The sequence below is a fragment of the Pan troglodytes genome, chromosome 17 (assembly GCF_028858775.2).
Source record: "Pan troglodytes isolate AG18354 chromosome 17, NHGRI_mPanTro3-v2.0_pri, whole genome shotgun sequence".
NCBI classification, from domain to species: domain Eukaryota; kingdom Metazoa; phylum Chordata; class Mammalia; order Primates; family Hominidae; genus Pan; species Pan troglodytes.
The window spans coordinates 61,113,779-61,135,864 of NC_072415.2; the positions used below are offsets into that span (position 1 = coordinate 61,113,779).

A 22,086-nucleotide genomic window follows, 5' to 3' on the forward strand; every position below is an offset into this window, starting at 1 on the left:
TTTAAGAGGTTGTACATAGAAACTTGCACAGTGGATGATTATTACTGCCTTGAACTAGTCTCAATTTAATAAAAAGTACCCATGTAACTTAACTGATATTTACATGTAGTAGATTTTTTTCAAAGGTTGACATAGGGAAAGATAAGGGAAATGATATGCTGGTTCTTAATGAAAAAGGGAATGTCTTTTTGTGGTCTACTAATTGACTGCTTTAAGAAGAGAACCTACTGTTAGTTCAGTGGATTGTTAAGTTCTGGAGTAGTGTTAGTTTAGAAGCAATAAAGGATTGGTTGCTAAAGGTAAAAAGCAAACCTTAAAACAATAACCTGAAAACAAATGGGAAGGTTCTGGGCAGAGAATTAACATTGTTAATGCAGTTCAGTTTCAGTTTTCTTTTTTTCATACAGCAGAGCTAACTATTTCCTGGTTGGTTAATGGAAAGATGTTATGCTGTATCAGCTGGAATCTAGCTTTGCTTATGAAGGTGTAATCACATAGGTGAAAGATGTTGATTACTGAGTTTTCTCACACCATATATTAATCAAATACTCTTATTTGGGTTGGGTTTCTAGAGGGAAATTTCAGTTTGACTTTTCATTTAGAATTTTTCCGTTTGGTTCTAAATCTGTAGGGGACATTACATTCAGTACACTTCATTTTTAAAGAATATGTTGCTTAACCATAATTCTAGATCCTGGGATTGGATATCTGTCAGATCCCACTCATATCTCCACAGTGTGAAATTAACAAAAAGATATAGTTAAATACTCAGTCTCTATTTAGACCAAATAATTGTTTTTCTCAGCTGGACACATTTTCCAGCCATTCGGTTTTTGCCTGCCTTATGTATTTAGGTGATTATTCTTCTAGGTTTATCAAGAAACTGAGGAGTACCTTTTTAGGATTGTTGCTGGAGGCTGTTGAAACATAGACTAGCTTCAAATTTGAGAGTCAGATTGATTGATAAAATATATATCATGCTGTTACCGCTGAATAAATGACTTTTGCTGGTAAAGTAGTATGCTTTTAAAATAATATGAAAAAATTCTGAATTAAGGTTAGTAATTTACACTGTAATTGATTTTAGATGTTATTATATTACTTGCTAATAAGATTTTTTTTTCTGGGAATAGAAGCTTATAAAAATTTAAAATATGTTCAATTTTCTATATAGCTCCATCAAGTATGATGGTGAAGGATGAATATGTGCATGACTTTGAGGGACAGCCATCGTTGTCCACTGAAGGACATTCAATTCAAACCATCCAGCATCCACCAAGTAATCGTGCGTCGACAGAGACATACAGCACCCCAGCTCTGTTAGCCCCATCTGAGTCTAATGCTACCAGCACTGCCAACTTTCCCAACATTCCTGTGGCTTCCACAAGTGAGTTCTAGAATCAGATGTAGTCAGCAAGTTGAGTTTTCCTAATCATTGCTTATTTATGTGTAGTCACTTGGGGGGAAACTCCAAGTAAGTAAACATTAAAAGTAACTGTAGTATCTTTCATAGGTAAAGAGGTATTAAACAGGTATGCACAATCACTTGGAATTTAAGTAATGGCTTTGATTATAATATTGATTTAAATTAATGATCTGATTTATACATTACTATTACATGTAGAAGTAAGTAGCCTCTTAAGCTCTCAGATATATTTTGGAGAAATATTTAAATAATTAACAAGTAGTTTTGATCCAAGATGTTTATGAAGGTCTGTGTTAATGGAATTGCAACCTTTCTTTTAATGCAGTGTTCTTATTTTGGTTTTTCTGGGACAATATTACCTTATAGTAGTTGTCTGATTTTCTCACTGTGCAAAGGGATCTTGACAAATTTGTTATATATTGCTCAAAATAGACATTAAGTAATTAAGTCAATTTTGATATAAGCTAACTTCTATATCTCTTTTTAAAATATATGTGTAATTAAAAAAAAAAAAGTCTGTTTTAGAAAGATCCTTCTTTTCTGCCATGTCATAGGAGGCAGAAGGGGCTGCTAGGTTCAGGTTTTTGGGGGCATGATCATATGACCTGGTTCTGTTACTTATTTTCACAGTAACCAAAGGTTTGATAGTTTGCTGCTTGGCAAATGAAGTAGCTTTTTTTTCATTTTTTTTTTTTCAATTAATCATAGAGCATTATCTTGGCATGTGTATGGTGTTAGTTGCATGCAGTTGCTAAAGGAATTTATGTAAACCCACATCAGAATAGATTTTTGACAGCTCTGGGTTAATACTGTGTTAGTTGCTACCGAAAGTACCATTATTCTATTTGCTTTACTATCAGATTAGATTCAACATAGAAATTTTGATCTTTGGAATAAATGGGGGACTGATTTCTGTAATTGTGAGTTTTCAAGTGAAGTATACCAGAATTTCCCCTTTAATTCATTACACCACTTCAAAGCAACATGTTTTTGGTTTGCTATCTAAGAGATGAAAGTCTCACTATAGGCAGCATATTCTAAATGGGTCATATAGGTTAAGCACTTGAGAACCCAGATCCTTAATCACTTGGTGCTTCTATTATCTGTCTACTTTTTATTTACCAAATTAGGAATATGGTTGACAAACAGTGGGTAGTGATAGAAAATAAAAGAAGGTACATTATAGCCACTTGAACGTAGATTAGTGCTAGAGCACAGCTACCTACTTCTGTTTATATTATCTGGAGATTGAATTTCTGTGCCTTTGTCAATGCTTACTAAAGTGACTTCATTTTGACTGTGTTGTTTCCTGAGGTTGAATCCTATTCAAAGATTAGAAAAAGTGATAGAAATGAAATGCAGCTAATTTTATCCTGGTATTTATTGGGTAGATTTTAATAATCGAATACTGTAAATACTGTAAGTTTTAGAACTTGTGTCAAAATGTTCCCTTATGTGGTGGCATGTGCCTGTAGTCCCAGCTGCTCCGGGGGCTGAGGCAGGAGAAATGGCGTGAACCCGGGAGGCGGAGCTTGCAGTGAGCAGAGAGCGAGTCACTGCACTCCAGCCTGGGCGACACAGCGAGACTCCATCTCCAAAAAAAAAAAAAAAAAAAAGAGGGTTCCCTTAGGTCTCAAAAAGTATATTGATAAAAAAGAAAAGAAGTTGAACTAAAATAGAAGATTTGAAAGGCTATTTTACGTGAGCTGATTTAGTCGTATTGTTTAACTTTATTTTACATACTTAGAATTGTATAAGGGAAGTAAGTATTCAGTATGGATAACTACAGTGAGTCACTTTACAATTTATGTTCTTTTGACACCTGAATATTTTAAGAATTTCCTTTTAAATACCTGTAAATTAAAATAATTTATCCTGTGTAGTTAATGACAATTTTTGTAAGTTAGCTAAGAGTATTGCCTATAGAATTGTTAAAAATATGAACAAAACCATAATTAACCTTTAAAGATAACTTGCAGAATCTGGGGGATGAGTAGGAAGGGAGGTTGCTAAAATGTCATTTTTACAGATAAATAATTTGGGGAGTATTGAAATATTCTCTTTAGCTTTTGGTTTTGTAATTCTTAGCTTTAAGGAAATGTGATATGTAAAGAAAAGAAAAATATTCCTTTTCTTTGATACTTTGAGCAATGGTGACATGTTACTCTCTTCCATCTGATTATACTCCCATTTAGAAAAGAATGAGGTGATGCCAGTTATAAATAATTATAACTTTAGTGCTTTCCAAATAGGATTAACAGTCGAGTTAATTAATGCTCTTTAAGAAACCAAATTTCCACTTTAAAAAAAAAGCCTTAAAAATGTAGGACAGTAAGCAATATCATAGGATGGTTTTTGAATAGAATACAAGCCAAGAGAAGCTTGATTCTCTTGGTATATTACATATAGAGAGGGCAATTAATTTCTTGTACATCTGGGAATATGATGGTGTTCTTGAAAAGAAATGATTCTTGGTTTATAAAAGCTCTTGAAAAAATTTGAAAGTAGACTGGTAGTTTTTTTGTTTGTTTTTAACCAGTAAATGGTATATTGATTGGACAGCAGAGCTAGATCTTTTTAACTTCCTCATCTTCACTATCACATCCTATTTAAAATAATTTTCTGCTCTGCTTTTCTCTGTCAAACCCTAGCATTCTGCCATTACTAGTACCAGTGCTGATAGTGATTAATTTTCAGTTTTCAACATTTTCTTGAGCCTGGATTTTTGGGGTCCTAATCAGAAAGGTCCAGAGAGAGAGGTGGATGGAGTGGCCAGGATGAACTGACATACCTCTGAAGAAGTTAATATGATAGGCCAGACGTACAGTGGTGTTTTGCTGGCATTTGAAATATGTTTGTGAAGAAATAAGCCACTACAATTAGTTAGACATTACCTAAAATGGAATAATTTTGAGCTTCCTCAAGTTAAAGTTTGCCTTTATAGATGACTGTAGGTTTTTTACCTGATAGGCCATGGGTGAGTTACACTTTTTGCCCATCTTTATAGTTGTGCGTTATCAGATAAAATTGGTCCTTCATTTAGTATATGAAATCATAAGATGACATCTATGAATGTACCATGTTAATGTCTTCTTGTTCCTCTAGGTCAGCCTGCCAGTATACTGGGGGGCAGCCATAGTGAAGGACTGTTGCAGATAGCATCAGGGCCTCAGCCAGGACAGCAGCAGAATGGATTTACTGGTCAGCCAGCTACTTACCATCATAGTATGTACATACTTTAAAAAATCTTTTAAATAGTTGAGAAAAAAGTAGGCAGCCTTTATAAAAGCAAATTAACCCATGTGGGCCTTAATTTTTAGACAGCACTACCACCTGGACTGGAAGTAGGACTGCACCATACACACCTAATTTGCCTCACCACCAAAACGGCCATCTTCAGCACCACCCGCCTATGCCGCCCCATCCCGGACATTACTGTAAGCTCTTGTTTTTGTTGTAAGGGCTATTTTTTTTTTTTTGGTAGGGCTTTGTTTTCTATTTTTTAAAAATGTTTTTACATCTTTTATTCATCCTGTGATTTTGTTTCATTAAATAGTGCTTTTCAGTATTTTTTGTAAACAGTATTATTTTTCATAGTTATCCTACCTTTTTATTTTAGAGGAGTGATGTTTGCTAAATACATTTATTTCTCTGTTGCTAATGTTTCATTAACATCACATTGATTTCCATTCATTTGTTTGTTTGCTTTGTATATGTTCTTAGATCTCATCTGTGTCTTGTATATCCACGCATAATGGATTGAAACCCTTTGAGTGCTAAGTTCTCAAGGTTTCCCTCAGCGTAGTATTCAGTGTACTTTGGATAATGTTGAATCTATAGATAACTCTGTGCTGGCATGATTGGGAGGAATACCCTACAGATAACATGTAGTTTCAGGTAGAATAGGAGCATTGTTCATATGGCTTAGTAAAATCGAGAGTATAACTCTTATATACATTAAATCCCTTTCTTCTCATTATAATATTAATAGTACCAAAGAAAACTTAGAAAATATAGAAAAGTATAAATAAGAAAAGCAAAATTACCCTGAATCCTGCTACTCAAAAACAGCCACTTCTAATATTTTGTTATTTTCCTTCCAGTCATATAAACAGGTATATGTAAATTGACAGGGGCTCCTACTCTGTGTGTATTGCATATATCTTGCTTCTTTTCAGTTATGTTACTATTTTTTCCATTTCTTAAGAGAATGTAATTTTTAATGGCTGCCTAGGCCGTTATAGTGTTGAAGGGTGCTGGGTTTGGACCTTTAACAGGCTGTGTGACCATTGACAAGTTATTTCACCTCATTAAGCCTCAAGAGTAATAATAGTAGTATCTACCTCAAGGGGTGTTTGTAAGAAGTAAACGTAATAATTTATGTGAGGTGTTTAGCACAATGTTTTAACACATTACCAGTTTTCAATTATGTTAGCTATGATTCCATTAAATAAACATCCTTAATTAACATAAGCACTTGTTTTTAGAATAGACCTAACAGTTTATTATTATACATTGCATTATAAATTGTACTGTATTGGACGTTACATGAATAATTCATTTATGATCTGTATTAAATGTTGGATATAAAATTATGTGTAAATTGTGTAATAATAGCACTTGGCAGATAGCACTAAAATGTTAGTTATTAAATATCCACAAAAGTATTAATAGTTTAAGACTATTTGCTTATTGTAAACTTTTAAGTTCTTAGACATTGCATAAGCTTGTTTTAAACAATTCCTAACCTATAATAGTTATATTTAAGTAAGATTTACTGAAAGTTTTAGCATTAGACAACTTTTAATAAATAAAAATGGAATTTTTGTTGTCTTTTCTTTAGGGCCTGTTCACAATGAGCTTGCATTCCAGCCTCCCATTTCCAATCATCCTGGTAAGTGTATTTCAAAATTGATTTCCTGTATTTAGATTGATTTAGTGGTGATTGAAACGCACAAACACAGGCTTTAATGGAATTATGGGGTCACTTAACTTCTCAGATGAGTACAATACTCATCATGACATGAGTTAATCAACAGTTTGAGTAGTCAATATAGTCACACATCGACTGTCTATATTTTATTCAGTTTAACTGTCCCCAAAAGGAAAGAACTATCTTTTCAGCTAAAATGGGAATTACAGAAATGCTGGCTTCAGCATTGAATACATAAATATGCAGCAGAATAAAACTAGGTTTCAAAATAGAACATCTGTAAAACTATAGCTTAAAAAGCCAGGAAAGAATCTTAAGTACATGCCGAAAAGAAAAATAATTCACTCTATTCAGGATCTCTGGTTAACTGGAATTTAGAAACTATTTGATTAAATTGTATGCAAAAGAGTAAATAGCTAAGTAGCTTTCTTCAGTTCAAAGTTTGTGTATAATTTTTGAAACTATAGAGGTAATAAAACAGAAAACACTTGAAAATAAAATACTGAAAGTCCCTTGTGACACAAACATAGATTTTGAATTTTTTTCTCATCCCTTCGTATCTGTTTTTCTTAGCATAAAAAGATGCAAATATATTACTTCAACTAATCACCTTAATTTTTTGGAAACTATAAACTCAATTTTCCTCCTAATTAAAAGAAAATTATGAAGAATTATATTTTTATTTTTACTTGTTTATTTTTGAGAGAGGGCCTGGCTCTGTTGCCCAAACTGGAGTGCAGTGGCATGATCTCAGCTTACTACAGCCTTGACCTCCTGGTCTCAAGCGATCCTCTCATCTCAGCTTCTAGAGTAGCTGGGACTATAGGCAGGGGCCACCATGCCTGGCTAATGTTTGTATTTTAGTAGATACAGGGTCTCACCATGTTGCCCAGGCTGGTCTTGAACTCCTGGGCTAAAGCAATCCTCCTGCTAATAATTTTATTTATTTATTTATTTTTTAATTTTTTTCCGAGATGGGATCTCGCTATGTTGTCCAGGCTGGTTTCGAACTCCTAGCCTCAAGTGATCCTCCTGCCTTAGCCTCCCAAAGTGCTGGGATTATAGACGTGAGCCACCACACCAAGCTTGAAAAATTAAAAAAAAATATTTTTAAATGATTTTATTTTTGATCTTTGTGGGTACATAGGAGATGTATATATTTATGGGGCACATGAGATGTTTTGATACAGGCATATAATGCATGATAATCACATCATGGAAGATGGGGTGTACATCCCCTCAAGCATTTATCTTTTGTGTTACAGTCTATACTCTGTTAGTTATTTTAAAGTGTACAATTAAATTATTGGCTACAGTCACCCTGTTGTGCTGTAAAATATTAGACCTTATTCATTCTAACTACTTTTTGTACTATTAACCATCCTCACCTTCCCCCAATCCCCCACTATCTTTCCCAGCCTCTGGTAACCATCCTTCTACTCTCTGTCTCTATGGGTTCAATTGTTTTGATTTTTAGATCCCACAAATAAGAACATGTGATGTTTGTCTTTCTTTGCCTGGGTTCTTTCACTTAACATAATACCTCCAGTTCTATCCATGTTGTCTCAAGTGACTGAATCGCATTTTTTTTATGGCTGAATAGTACTCCACTGTGTATAAGTCAAGCATAAAGAATTTTAAGCATACCGGAATAATACAGGAAGTTCCCCCATTGTACTCATTCCTCAGTTTCAGCCATTATCAAGTAATGACCAATCTTGTTTCATTCATACTCACTCTCTTTCTTCATTCTATATTATTTTGAAGCAAATCCTATATTTTATATGTAAATATCTTAGTATATATTTCCAGTAATGGTTTTTAAAACATAAACACAGCGCCCATAATGATTAATTCAAAGGGTAACATACAATTCTTAAATAGGTCTACATAATTTTCTTTGTGTAAATGTTCTGTTATTGATTATGTTGGTTTAATTTTTTTTCTAGCTGTTTAAAAAAATAGAAGGGAACATCTTTGTGTTTATAACTTTTCTCATATTTTAGTTTAAGAAATTTGTAGAATTTCTAGATCAAAAGGCCATATTACAGTGACACCAGAGTGTGAGAACCAGGGTTACTGTGCTGGCTAGCAGTAGATGTCATAGTTAAATAAACTTTTTGCTGATTTAAGAGGCAAATACTTGTTCTGGTTAGGAAAAAGGTGATGTTAGTGGGGCAGAAGCATTCTTTTAACGATATATATTTATTATCTTCTGTAACGGATTTTCTGTGTTATATTGTGTGTTGTGATTTTAAACATTTTTGTAGGTCAAGGGGTCTAGCCTTTTCATAAACTTTCTTTTTTTGAGAAATGTAATATACAGAAAAGTACGTAACACAAGTAAGTATATAGTCTAACATCACTAAAACCAATACTCATGTAACCACTACACAGATTGAGAACTAAAACATTATGGCATCCCAGAAACCCTCCTACCCCATGAATTTTGTCTCTGTCAAAACCTTCTCTTTCCTTCTCCCCAGAGGTAGCTACTGTCCTGCTTTTTATGGATATCACTTTTTTTTTGCTCTTTTATTTATTTTTTAAATTTTTTTTTATTCATTTTGAGATGAACTCTTGTTCTGTCACCCAGGCTAGAGTGCAGTCACGCAACTCGGCTCACTGCAACCTCCACCTCCAGGTTCAAGCCATTCTCCTGCCTCCGCCTCCCGAGTAGCTGGGATTATAGGCACCCGCCACCATGCCTGGCTGATTTTTGTATTGTTAGTAGAGATAGGGTTTCACCATGTTATCCAGGCTGGTCTTGAACTCTTGGCCTCAAGTGATCTCTGCCCCATCGGCTCCCAAAATGCTGGGATTACAGGCATGAGCCACCATGCCTGCCCCTTTTAAAGTGATGACTACATCCCTAAACAGTCTAGTAATCTGGCTTTACTTGTTTTTTTTTTTTTTTTTTTTTTTTTTTGAGACAGAGTCTCGCTCTGTCACCCAGGCTGGACTGCAGTGGCGCAACTTGGCTCACTGCAACCTCTGCCTCCCGGGTTCACACCATTCTGCCTCAGCCTCCCAAGTAGCTGGGACTATAGGCGCCCGCCACCACGCCCGGCTAATTTTTGTATTTTTAGTAGAGACGGGGTTTCACTATGTTGGTCAGGCTGGTCTCGAACTCCTGACCTCTTGATCTGCCCGCCTCGGCCTCCGAAAGTGCTGGGATTACAGGCGTGATCTACCATGCGTGGCCCTCATTTTCTTTTTACCTAGCTTTATAAATACTTGTTTAAAACAATTTAACATTTGGACTGATTGTGTAAAGACCACTTTTAAGTGTTGTTACTGTTTTTTGTTGTGTTTTTTTTGGCCACCGAAACATTGGGTAATTGTTGTCTTAGACAATCTCTGTAGTTTTGGTTTAACCAGTGTACCTATCAGTTGTTTGCTGAAGCTTCTTGTCCGTAGCATAATGTGATACCTTCACATTACATTTTTTGTAGACAATATTTTTTTTTTTGTTTTTTAATTTTTGAGACGGGGTCTCACTCTGTGGCCTGGGCTGGAGTGCAGTGGCACTCTCATGGCTCACTGCAGCCCTGACCTCCCAGACTTAGGTGATTCTCCCATCTCAGCCTCCCGCGTAGCTGGGACTACAGATGGACACAACCACGCCCAGCCAATTTTTCTATTTTTCGTAGAGACGCGGTTTCACCATGTTGCCCAGGCTGGCCTTGACCTCCTGGGCTCAAGTGATCTGCCCATCTTGGCCTACCAAAGTGCTGGGATTATAGGCATGAGCCACCATGCCCGGCTGAAAATAATTTCATAAATACTTCAAAACTGGCTTTTTAAGAAGACACTCAGTGAAGACACTTAGTGTATCACTGGTTTTTATGTTCTAAGCATAATGAAATATATTTAAACAAATATTTATCTTTGTGACAAGTTCATTAGAGTGACATGGCAAAACATTTGAGTTTTTAAGTTTTTGAATTATCCAATCTTCATGTGATCTGTTTTGGTAACTCCTCATTGCATTGGAAAGTATTTTATTGCTTGGCAGCATTTTGAAAAGTAATTAGGGTACATAGCTTTTACAAGTTGTTTTCTTTTAAAAAAATTTTAAGCATCAATCATACTTCATTTTAGGTTATTTTTTTTTTTCCGTAAGATCTGGGTTTCTTTTTTGTCATTCTAAGTAACTTTGTTGAAAGTAAGATTGTTGAAAGTTTTATTGCTTCAAATTCTAGTTTAAAGTTCATAAACAGCTTATTGAGATACAGATAAATCTTTCTTTTAAATATGTCGAACCTATTTCCACCCTAGGGTCTTTGCTTTTGCTTCCTCTTTGAAATCTGTTCAGTCTTCACATAGATAAAAGGTTATTCAGGTCCCATCTTTTCAGATGGGATGTCCCCTACCATCCAGTCTGAAGTGTTCTTCCCAATCATCTGCTGTTCCATGCCCTGTTTTATTTTCTTCACAGTGTTCATTGTTATCTGAGTTATTTCATTTGTTTGCTTATTTGTCTGCCCCTGCACTTCTGTGAGAACAGGGACTGTAGCTGTTTTGTTTTCTACTGTGTATGCAGTGCCCAGAAAGATCCCTAGATACTCTGTAGATATCTGTTAAATGAGTTAAAACAGGAAAGCCAAATAATTTTTATGTATTTGGGCTTGATGTAATAATTGTTGTTTACAAATAAAAATTAGAAATACTTGATCAGTTGTCTTTGTAAACCAGAGTAGCACCTCTTTTTTTCCCAGTGATTTAAAATTATATATTATTGTTCAAATGAGTACACTAAATACATCTCCAAAGTTAAAATTGTGGTAGTTAACATGACCTGACTTCACTAAAAATACCTTTTGCTATGGCATAGGTGGGACAAATGACCTTCTACCCAAGAGACAGTTGAGAATCTGTGTGTACAACAACTGTGTGATTAAAGTATAATTAACCTTAACTCAAGGGTGGGATAGCTGACTTGCTTATGCACTTTCTCTCAGTTAGGGAATCTATAAAAATATGTCATGAGTCGATGTTATTCAAGGACAGTTCCCTGGAATACATCTTAGGGTCAGTGTGTTTTTAAAAAATAAAAGTTGAGACTACATGGAGAATATGTGTAGTCAAATGAAATACCATGGTAAAATAATTTATTTTAGATTCTGATTATTTCTGTTCTTTAAATTCTCAGTTGACCTGGTCCTTTGAGGTAAGAACCAAATTCCAGATATTAAAAAATGACTTTTAGAACTTGAGGATAAGTGGTAATTGGAAATTAAAAAAAAAAACAACAAATTAGTGTTTTAAGAACAGTGCTAGGTACTGAGCTAGGAAATAGAAGACATGGAAATTCCTACCTTTTAATGCATTATGTTATTTTAATCCAGTTGTTTTGGGTGCATTACATTTCCATCTCCCCTCCCTTCACCCTTTCTTTTAGGAAAAACTGTGTTGTGGAGTGCAAGTGAAAGCCTTATATCTTTCTCTCATGGGAGGATGTTCTTTCCCATTTATTTCCTATAGCTCCTGAGTATTGGTGTTCCATTGCTTACTTTGAAATGGATGTTCAGGTAGGAGAGACATTTAAGGTTCCTTCAAGCTGCCCTATTGTTACTGTTGATGGATACGTGGACCCTTCTGGAGGAGATCGCTTTTGTTTGGGTCAACTCTCCAATGTCCACAGGACAGAAGCCATTGAGAGAGCAAGGTATTGATTGTATAGTCAGATAGTTACTTTAAAAAATTGAGCATAGTACATTGTCTTTTATTCAAGGTTATGTTTTCCCATGTACATTATATGTGTTCTTAAATATAAATAAAGGAATAAAGGTCATGTTGAAAACTCAGAATTTGTAAGCACTCCATCTTAATTGTCGATGTTTTTGTTGTTTAACATATAATGATAAAAGATAGCCTTTTTTATGTTAGTAGGTTTCTATGTTTCGAATAGTAAGTATACCTTTTGGAATTCAGTTTGAAAATTTTATTTTCTGTGATCATACATTTCTACAAATTACTGAAAGGAAGTAATATTAAATGAGAACATGTTTCTGAAAGTTTTACTTATAATGTTAAAAAAATTGGTAATAAAAGGGAAATGGTTAAGTAAATTATGATAAATTTTTCCTTTTTTATACAGTCATTAAAATGTTTAAAAGTTTATATAATGAGGCTGGGTGCGGTGGCTCACACCTATAATCCCAGCACTTTGGGAGGCGGAGTCAGGCAGATCACTTGAGGTCAGGAGTTCGAGACCAGCCTGGCCAACATGGTGAAACCCTGTCTCTACCAAAAATTAGCCATATGTGGTGGTGTCCACCTGTAATCCCAGCTACTCAGGAGGCTGAGACAGGAGAATTGCTTGAACCCAGGAGGTGGAGGTTGCAGTGAGCTGAGATCGTGCCACTGCACCCCAGCCTGGGCGACAGAGCGAGACTCCGTTTCAAAAAAAAAAAAAAAAGTTTATATAATGAAATGGAAATGCTTACAGTGAAATATTACAGGAACATTCCATTTTAGCTACTGTATGATCTCGGCTTTTAAGGATGTGTGTGCTAAAGAACATAATCTTGGCTCTATCACTTGCTGTCATGTGACTTTGGCAAATTACCTAACCTCTAAGCCAGTTCTGCCTAATAGAATTTTCTGTGATGAAGAAAATGATTTATATTTGCACTGTCCAGTTCGGTAGCCACTAGCCACATGTAGCTATTGAGCACTTAAATTATAGCTCACATGATTGACTAATCGGATTTCTAATTAGTTTTAATTTAATTTAAATAGTCACATGTGGCTAGTGGCTATCAATTTGGACAGTATGCCTTAGTTTCCTTATCTAAAAAAATGAGAATAATAGTACTTATTGAGTTGTAAGGGTTTAATGAGAATTCATACTACATGCTCCTGACACATAGTAAGTGTTGTAAATATGTGCATCATTATTAGATATGAACAGGAAAAGAAAAAAGGAAATATACAAAAATGTTAATAGCTATCTTTTGGTTTTATGTGATCTTTATTTTTAATTTTTCAATATTAAGCATGCTATACAATCTGAACTAAAATTTAAAATACTTATCAAGATAAACTGTAATTTCTTTTTTCTTCCTAAGGTTGCACATAGGCAAAGGTGTGCAGTTGGAATGTAAAGGTGAAGGTGATGTTTGGGTCAGGTGCCTTAGTGACCACGCGGTCTTTGTACAGAGTTACTACTTAGACAGAGAAGCTGGGCGTGCACCTGGAGATGCTGTTCATAAGATCTACCCAAGTGCATATATAAAGGTTAGTTACAATTTTATTTGAATATTTTAGACTTAAAGCTCTATTTGTTGTCAAAAGAATTGAAATCTGGGTGGAAGGAATGGAAAAATGTTTTATATATTAAATAATAAGAAATTGTGTTTAAGTATAAAAAACACATTTTCTGAGGGCATTTATTGACATTATCAGTAATCTAGTTTTATGGTTGCCAATTTGTTACATTTTGTTTTTTATTTTATTTATTTATTTATTTATTTTTGAGACAGAGTCTTGCTCTCGTCGCCCAGGCTGGAGTGCAGTGGCGTGATCTCGGCTCACTGCAACCTGCGCCTCCCGGGTTCAAGCAATTCTCGTGCCTCAGCATCCCAAGTAGCTGGGATTACAGGTACATGCTACTGTGCCTGGCAATTTTTTGTATTTTTAGTAGAGACGGGGTTTCACCATGTTGGCCAGGCTGGTCTCGAACTCCTGACCTTAAGTGATCCGCCCAACTTGGCCTCCCAAAGTGCTGGGATTACAGGTGTGAACCACTGTGCCAGGCCTGTTACATGTTTTAGAGTAATACAAAGGCTCTTGAAAATACGGAGTGAAGCCTCCAAAGTTGTATTCCTGTAACTTGAAATTTGTAAGAATCAGACTCTGGACTTTCATCTTAGCCAATCTTCAGGATTTTATGGAAGGGAATTCTAAAATTAATAGCTTTTCAAATTAAGAACCTGATAAGCCTGAAATATTTTTCACTAGTTATATATTCAACCTATTTGAATTTTACTTTATAATATAACCTGTTTTTGAAAGAGAAAGACAGTGGTAATTAGATAGCCTAAATATATTTTTAATTTTGTGTCATCCTCAACATTTTCATTGTCAGTGATTGTAAATTGGTGGAATTAACTGTATCTCTTAACTTATTACCAGGAAGTTGCTTAGGATAAAAATAATGTAGCCCCATAGCATCCATAAAAATGGAATTGCCTGATTACCTCACAACAGCAAACCCAGTTTCTCATTTCCAGTTATAGTTCAGTTAAAGAATGTTGGAATTTTTTTGTATGACACTTTTAAACATACCAAGTATAGCGAAAATAATAAACCACATGTACCTATCATCCAGCTGCAACAATTATCAGCACTTTACCAATCTTTAATGTGTTTCTCCCCCAACTTTTTTTTTCCTGGAGTCGTTGAAAGCCAATTCCAAACCGCATAGTCACTCATAAAATATTTCTGTGTGAGTAACTCATAAAATACTCCTGTGTAACTCACAAATCTATGCAGACTTCTGAAAAACATAATCGCGGTGCTATTTATTACACTTAATAAATTAGCATCAATTCCCTGTTAAAATTTTCAACAATAGAGCATCAGTTATAGTTTTAGTCTGTTAGAACAATAGAATAAAACAATAAAGTATTATATTTATTGATAGGATATCCATGTGTATAGAAAAGTTAGTTATTAAACAATACATAAGGCCTGATTTAGTGGCTCATGCCTGTAATCTTAGCACTTTTGGAGGCCAAGGTTGGAGGATTGCTTGAGACCAGGAGTTCAAGACCAACGTAAGCCACAAAGTGATACCGCCCATCTCTACAAAAAAATTAAAAAATTAGCTGGGTGTGGTGGTACATGCCTGTAGTTTTAGCTACTTGGGAGGCTGAGATGGGAGCATTGCTTGAGCCCAGGAGTTCAAGGCTGCGGAGAGCCATGATCATGCCACTGTGCTCCAGACTAGGTGATAGAGTGAGACCCTTTCTCAAAAATAAATAAATAAATAGACAATACATAGACTATGATCCCATTTTTGTTAAATGATATCATGATATTTGTTATTTGTTTATATGTACCCATAAGTCTAGAGTGGTATGTATAACGGAATTGTCTCTATGAGGTGGAAATTGTTTGTATTTTGCAGTTTTTTTCCACAAGTAATTTCTGTATTGGTTATTTATGCTGTATTATTATTATTTTTGAGACAGAGTCTTGCTCTGTCACCCAGGCTAGAGTACAGTGGTGCCATCTTGGCTCACTGCAACCTCTGCTTCCAGGGTTTAAGTGATTCTCATGCCTTAGCCTCTCCGGTAGCTGGGATTACAGGTGTATGCCACCACGCCTGGCTAATTTTTGTATTTAGTAGAGACGGGGTTTCACCGTGTTGGCCAGGCTGGTCTGGAACTCATGACCTCAAGTGATCAGCCCAACTCAGCTCCCAAAGTGCAAGGATTGCAGGTGTGAGCCACTACGCCTGGCCTTTTGTTGTTATTTTTTAATGGCTTTGGATTTCCTTATATGTTTTGTAGTCCATTTTGTATTCGTGGGCCAAGTTTGTTTTGAGAGAATTCACTCATTTTATTATTTATTTTTTCTTCCTGTCATTGCTTCACCCTATGTGGCAATTTTGCCTTACCCTGGCATCTGGGATTCACATCTCAGAACCAAATCTTACAAATTTAGGAAGTAGGGGGACTTTGTCTCCTGAGGAAATTGAGTTCCATTCTGCAGGTATGCTTGGGGCCTAATTCCTGATTGCCTAGATTTCTCTGAAACTTTTCCCTGCCGTGGGCAAATATTTTATTCCTAGGTGTACTTCTGAATTGGCTGTATTTTACCAGCACTTGATTTATGGGCAGGTGCCCAGTTGTAGCCCCCAGAGAGTTTGGCTGTTGTCTCTCTCCATATTATTCCAAGAAGTCAAATTCCTGTCCCCTGCCCTTTGTTTATGGTCTTGGTATACCCCTAGTACTTCCTATCTTTAGTCTCTGCTCTCCACTGTGGGTTTTATTTATCATCAGTTTGGATGTATGGATTGTTTCCATATGAATTTCATGATCAGTTTGGAGAGGATGACTATTTTAAATAGTTTTTCTGTTATTTGTATGTGGTTGAAGCAGAGAGAGAAGGTGATTATGTATACCCACTTAACCCATCTTGACTCAGAAGTCTCTTGTTTTATTTATGTAATTTAAAGTGACTGGATAGAGAACTATGGTGTTGAATATATACTGTGTGCCAGATAGTATTTATAAACTTAATCAGATATGGAGTAGTATTTAAAACAATTGAGCTTAAATAATGTGGAATCGTGCAAGTGTAATTTCTTGGATGTCAAATAGATACATTGTGACTTATTTATATTTTGGTACAGATGACCTTTGAAAAGCCCCCAAGGTGTGAGACAAGTCATCACTTGATAAACCACTGTCTTGGACAGATCTTAATAGTGATCTCATACTTTTACCATGAAAAGTAGATAAATACCTTGTTGGACAAGATATTTGGAATTAAAAAAAATCTCATTTGTTTATATTAACTAAGATTTTAAAATAATTATGTCTGTTTACCAAGTATATTACTGTTCTTTAGAAGAGTCTTACTAGTCAGAAAGAGACAGTTACAAGTACAACCCCATCCACAATTTCACTTTCCATGGCTTCAGGTATCCATGGTCAACCACAGTCCAAAAATATTAAATGAAAAATTCCAGAAACAATTCATAGGTTTTAAAATGTGCGCTGTTCTGATTAGATGATGAAATCTCACTCCATTCTGCTTGGGATGTAAAACCTTTTGCCAGCATATCCATGCTGTCTACGCTACCCACCCATTAGTCACTGAGTAGCGAGCTCAGTTTTCAGATTGACTGTCATGGTCTCACAGTGCTTGTCATCCGGTAACCTTTATTTAGTTCATAATGGTCCCAAAGTGCAAGGGTAATGATGCTGGGATATTGTTAACATTGTTCTGTTTTATTATTACCTGTTGTTGTTAATCTCTTACTATGCCTAATTTGTAAGTTAAACTTCATTATGAGGTATGTATGTATAGGAAAAAAAATAGTATATGCACAGTACTATCTAAAGTTTCATGCATCCACTGGAAGTCTTGGAACATATCCCCCATAGATAAGGGAGGAATACTGTATACCTTAAAATTTAACCATTGGCATTTTCTGCATTCGTTTTTTTGGGTAGCAGTAACTAAGGGATTTGTAAGTTATCAGGTTTTCACAGGAGATGATATTATTGGGGTAAATTGTATGTAGATAGCATGCACCCCTGGAAGGAGTGCCCACACTTTGAGTACACAAATGTGTGCATGCACATACACACACACACATACACACACACACACACATTCCCCTTTTTAATTAAAATGAGGAAAACACACTTGGAGAGCTGTAATTTCATTTTATAAGCCAAGAAGCTAGGACTAAATTGTGGTTTTTTTCACCCTTCTAAGTTGACTTTTTTTCCTGCTTCTCTCATGACATAGTAGTCATTTTTTACTTAACGAAAATCTGATGTAATGAAATGACATTTTACAAGCTTTAAATGAAGCAAATGTTTGAATTCTCTTTAAGTGGCCTTGTTCTTTTGCTTTCAAAAGTAAAATATGTTTTGTTTTGTTTTATTTAGCACTGGGCATTTCAAGTTTTTAATAGCTTTATTGAGATTTTGAGAGAGAATTCACATGACATACAAGTCACCCATTTAAATTGGACAATTCAATGATTGTTAGTATATTCACAACATTGTGCAGTCATTACTACTCAATTTTGGAGCATTTTCATGACTGTGGAAAAAAACTCCATATACCCTTTTAACTATCACCCCCAAATCTCCATTTCCATTAGCTCTAGACAACCACTATTCTACGCTCTTTGTAGATTTGCCTATTCAGGGCATTTTATATAGAAGAGAATTATGTAATATAGTCTTTTATGACTTGCTTCTTTTCACTAAGCATAATGTTTCAAGCTTCATCCATGTAGCACATACCAATTCTTCACTCCTTTTTATGGCTGAATAGTGCTCCACACACATTTTGTTCATCAGTTTATCCATTGATGGACTTGATTTCCACTTTTTGGCTATGTTATGAAGGATACTGCTATGAACATTTGTATATAAGTATTTGTGTGTTTTCATTTCTCTTGGGTACATACCTAAAAGTGGATTGTAAGATAACTCTATGTAAACTTTTTGAGAAACTGATAGACTGTTTTACAAAATGGCTGCACCACTTTATGTTCTCACTAGCAGGGTGTGAGGGTTCCAATTTCTCTACATTCTCATCAGTACTTGTTATCTGTCTTTTTTATTTTAGCCATTGTAGTAGGTGTGAAGTATAATCTTATTGTGGTAGTTTTGATTTGCAAACTTCCTGTGTTAATATTGAGTTGGGTTTGTTTTTGAACACATTTATTTTAGAGGAAGGGGCAGCAGATGCTTCTAAACCACTGGTGGACTAGGTCAGAGGGTATTATGAACCTCATTTAAATTTATTCCCATTTACCACTCATTGTGATTCCCTAAGTCAGGTAGAACTTAGAATGTCCTTAGCACAATCTTGTTTATGTTCAGGTGCATTTTTCATTCTGGATTACTGTTTCCTAATGTTAATTTAAGATTATATAGTATTGCATTTAAGCCTTGTCAAAGGAAAATGGCAAAATTTGACTCCTGGTTGTAAAAGACAATATCCTAAAGATGTTGTCAGTGATCTTTATGAGACACACATCTTTGTTAAGTAACGGTTTTGTAATAAATTCAGAAAACATGGTTAAATAAATTAAAGCAGAAATTAGCTCAGGAGTGGTGGTCCGAAATATTTTTTGGATCTGAGCCAAAAGAATATTTAAAGCCTTTGATTACTTTGAATTGCCTTTGTCAACAATTTAGTCAAATTATGAAAGGAAGACAGTAGCATTTCAATAATAGCTTTAATTTTTATCATCCAATGTAACAAATGGAATCTGTTATGGTATCCGTTATCAATGGATTAGTTACAGTGTGAAGTCAGGAGGCAATGTAGGTTTTAGTTATTAGTGAACCTAACTGAATAATTTTAGGTCTTCTGGTTTGAGTGCTATAATTACGTAAATAATCTGTGGAAGGGAGGTTTGCTGAGGTGCCCAATGAATCATTTTTACTGCATCTGCAGATGCAAGTCATAAAGTTTAATCCATGTGGGTAACCTGTAATATGTGCTGCTGATGTTAGCATAGATTCAGGCTGAAACAATCCTAATTGCGATGATTTACAACACATTGGAGAGAGCCTATGTGTGACATATTACTTGGTTATTTTTTTAAATGACTTGTGGGGGTGGGGGAGTGTTAATGTTAAAGGCATACTTGAATCTTGGAGATTATAATTAAGTTTTATTCCCTACTCCCAGATAACATTATATACATATATATATACACACACACACACACACACACACACCATACTTGGTTAGTGATGATTAAAAAAAAAGTGGTTGTGGAGACCTAAATGTAAAACACGAAACTATAAAACTTCTAGAAGATAATATAAGAGAAAAAGTGAGAACTTTTTTTTTGAGACGGAGTCTTGCTCTGTTACCCAGGCTGGAGTGCAGTGGCGCCATCTTGGCTCACTGCAACCTCCGCCTCCCGGGTTTAAGGGATTCTCCTGTCTCAGCCTCCCAAGTATCTGGGACTACAAGCTTGCACCATCATGCCTGGCTAATTTTTGCATTTTTAGTAGAGATGGGGTCTCACCATGTTGGCCAGGCTGGTCAGGAACTCCTGACCTCAAGTGATCCTCCTGCCTCGGCCTCCCAAAGTGCTGGGATTACAGGAGAGAGCCACTGTGCCTGGCCAAGAGAAAAAGCGAGAACTTTTAAGATACAACATCGAAGGCATGATCCATGAAGGAAAGAATTGATAGGCCTGACTTCATTGAAATGAAACACTTCTGCTCTGTGAAAGACAGGGTCAGAGAATGAGAAGACAAGCCACAGACTGGGTGAAAATATTTGCAAAAGACACATCTAGTAAAGGACTGTTATCCAAAATTACAAAGAACTCTTAAAACTCAACAATAAAATAAACAATGCAACAATAAAATAAACAATGGGCAGAATAGACTGGGCATAGTGATTGACTCCTATAATCCCAGCACTTTGGGAGGTCAAGGTAGGAGGATTGCTTGAGCCCAGGAGTAGTTCAAGATCAGCCTGGGCAACAGCAAGACCTCATCTCTACCAAAAAAAAAAAAAAAAAAAAAAAATTAGCCAGGCATGGTGGCATGTGCCTGTAGTCCCGGCTAGTTGGGAGGCTGATGTGGGAGGACCCTTGAGCCCAGGTGTTCAAGACTAGCTTGGGCAACATAGCAAGACCCCATCTTAACAACAACAACAACAACAAAAAAGGCAAAAGACATGAACAAACACCTCACCAAAGAAGATACACATATGGCAAACAAGCATATGAAAAGGTGTTCAGCATCATAAATGTGTACAAACCCATAGAATGTACAACACCAAGAGTGAACCCTTACGTAAACTGGGTTTTGGGTGATAATGATGTGTCAGTGTAAATTCATCGATTGTAACAATTGTGCCACTGTAGTGGGGATGTTGATAGTGGCGGAAGGTTGGGTGTGGGGACAGGTACTCTGTACTTTCTGCTTAATTGTGCTGTGAACCTAAAACTGCTCTAAAAAAGTAAAGTTTATTAATTTACTTCTTTAAAAAAGTGGTTGTAGAGCTATTTACCTTTTCAAATGTTTGAGTCCCTGCTTTGTTCTGTACTGGGTAATGCCTTCCAAATGTCATAGCCTAGAAGTTCTGAAACGAATGGACTGTGAGAAATTTGAGGAAGTAGTGGTTTCACTTCTGGGTGTTGTGGGCTTTCTGATTTCTAGAACCTGACTTTGTCATGCTTTCTTTTAAATTTAAATTTTTTTGTGGAGTTGGGGTCTTGGCTGGTCTTGAACTCCTGGGCTCAAGTGATCCTCCCACCTGGGCCTCCCAAAGTGCTGAGATTACAGGCATCTGCCACCATGCCCCTGTCATTGCTTTCTTTACTAAAGTATTTTAGGACCTAATAGTCCAGGAAATACATATATGTATATTGGACAAATTCATGTCTCTTCAAAGAATAGGGTAGTCTGAGTGTTGTCCTTCATTGGTGCTAATTGGGAAAAGTTTTTTGAGGAAATGGACACTGAGTAGAGAAATAGGAGTAAGTAGGAGTGCAATTTGTTATTTGGAGTGAGTATGTTATTGTCTGTTTTTGTGGTTCATGTAAATACCATGGTTGAAGATGATCAGAATTTTTTCAAGCATCTGAAAATTATGGTTTAAGTTCTAAAACTATTGTTTATCATCAACTAAAAAATTATGCATTCTCAGATTTCTCTTATTTTCAAGATTATTTATGCTTGCTTGTATTGGGCCCCTTATGTACGTAATGGGACTTTAAAAAATATTCATGTCCTTTTAGATAGGGAGTATAGCCACATGGTTCAGAAATTAAAGTGATTTAAAAACAGTGGACATTGAGCAGCCTTGCTTCAGAACCTGTCCTTGTTCTCCTTTCCTGCAAATTCTTTTTGTGTAATCTTCCAATGCTTTTTAAAAATGCAAATAAACAAATATTTTAGGAAGATTTTTTTTTCCCCAGAAAAAAAGGTGCTGTGATTTATTATCTGTAATTTGTTGCATATTAAAAGAACATTCCAGTACTTACATA

General features: G+C 35.6%; 1 protein-coding gene across 7 annotated transcripts in view; it reads left to right on the forward strand.

Moving 5' to 3' along the window:
- Window positions 1-22,086, forward strand: part of SMAD4 (SMAD family member 4) — a 55,314-nt gene that overhangs the window by 23,935 nt on the left and 9,293 nt on the right. For 6 of the 7 annotated variants that reach the window (XR_008540632.2, XR_001711357.4, XR_010151939.1 and 3 more), the window contains 6 exons: window positions 1,175-1,387; window positions 4,532-4,651; window positions 4,747-4,863; window positions 6,270-6,320; window positions 11,847-12,030; window positions 13,436-13,604. Coding sequence is in view for 3 of the 7 variants with exons in the window: in XM_054671788.2 (XP_054527763.1) it covers window positions 1,175-1,387; window positions 4,532-4,651; window positions 4,747-4,863; window positions 6,270-6,320; window positions 11,847-12,030; window positions 13,436-13,604 (854 nt within the window). In the remaining 4 variants the exon portion in view is untranslated. The remainder of the gene's footprint in view (window positions 1-1,174; window positions 1,388-4,531; window positions 4,652-4,746; window positions 4,864-6,269; window positions 6,321-11,846; window positions 12,031-13,435; window positions 13,605-22,086) is intronic. The other variant, XM_063795713.1, reaches the window with a different exon arrangement.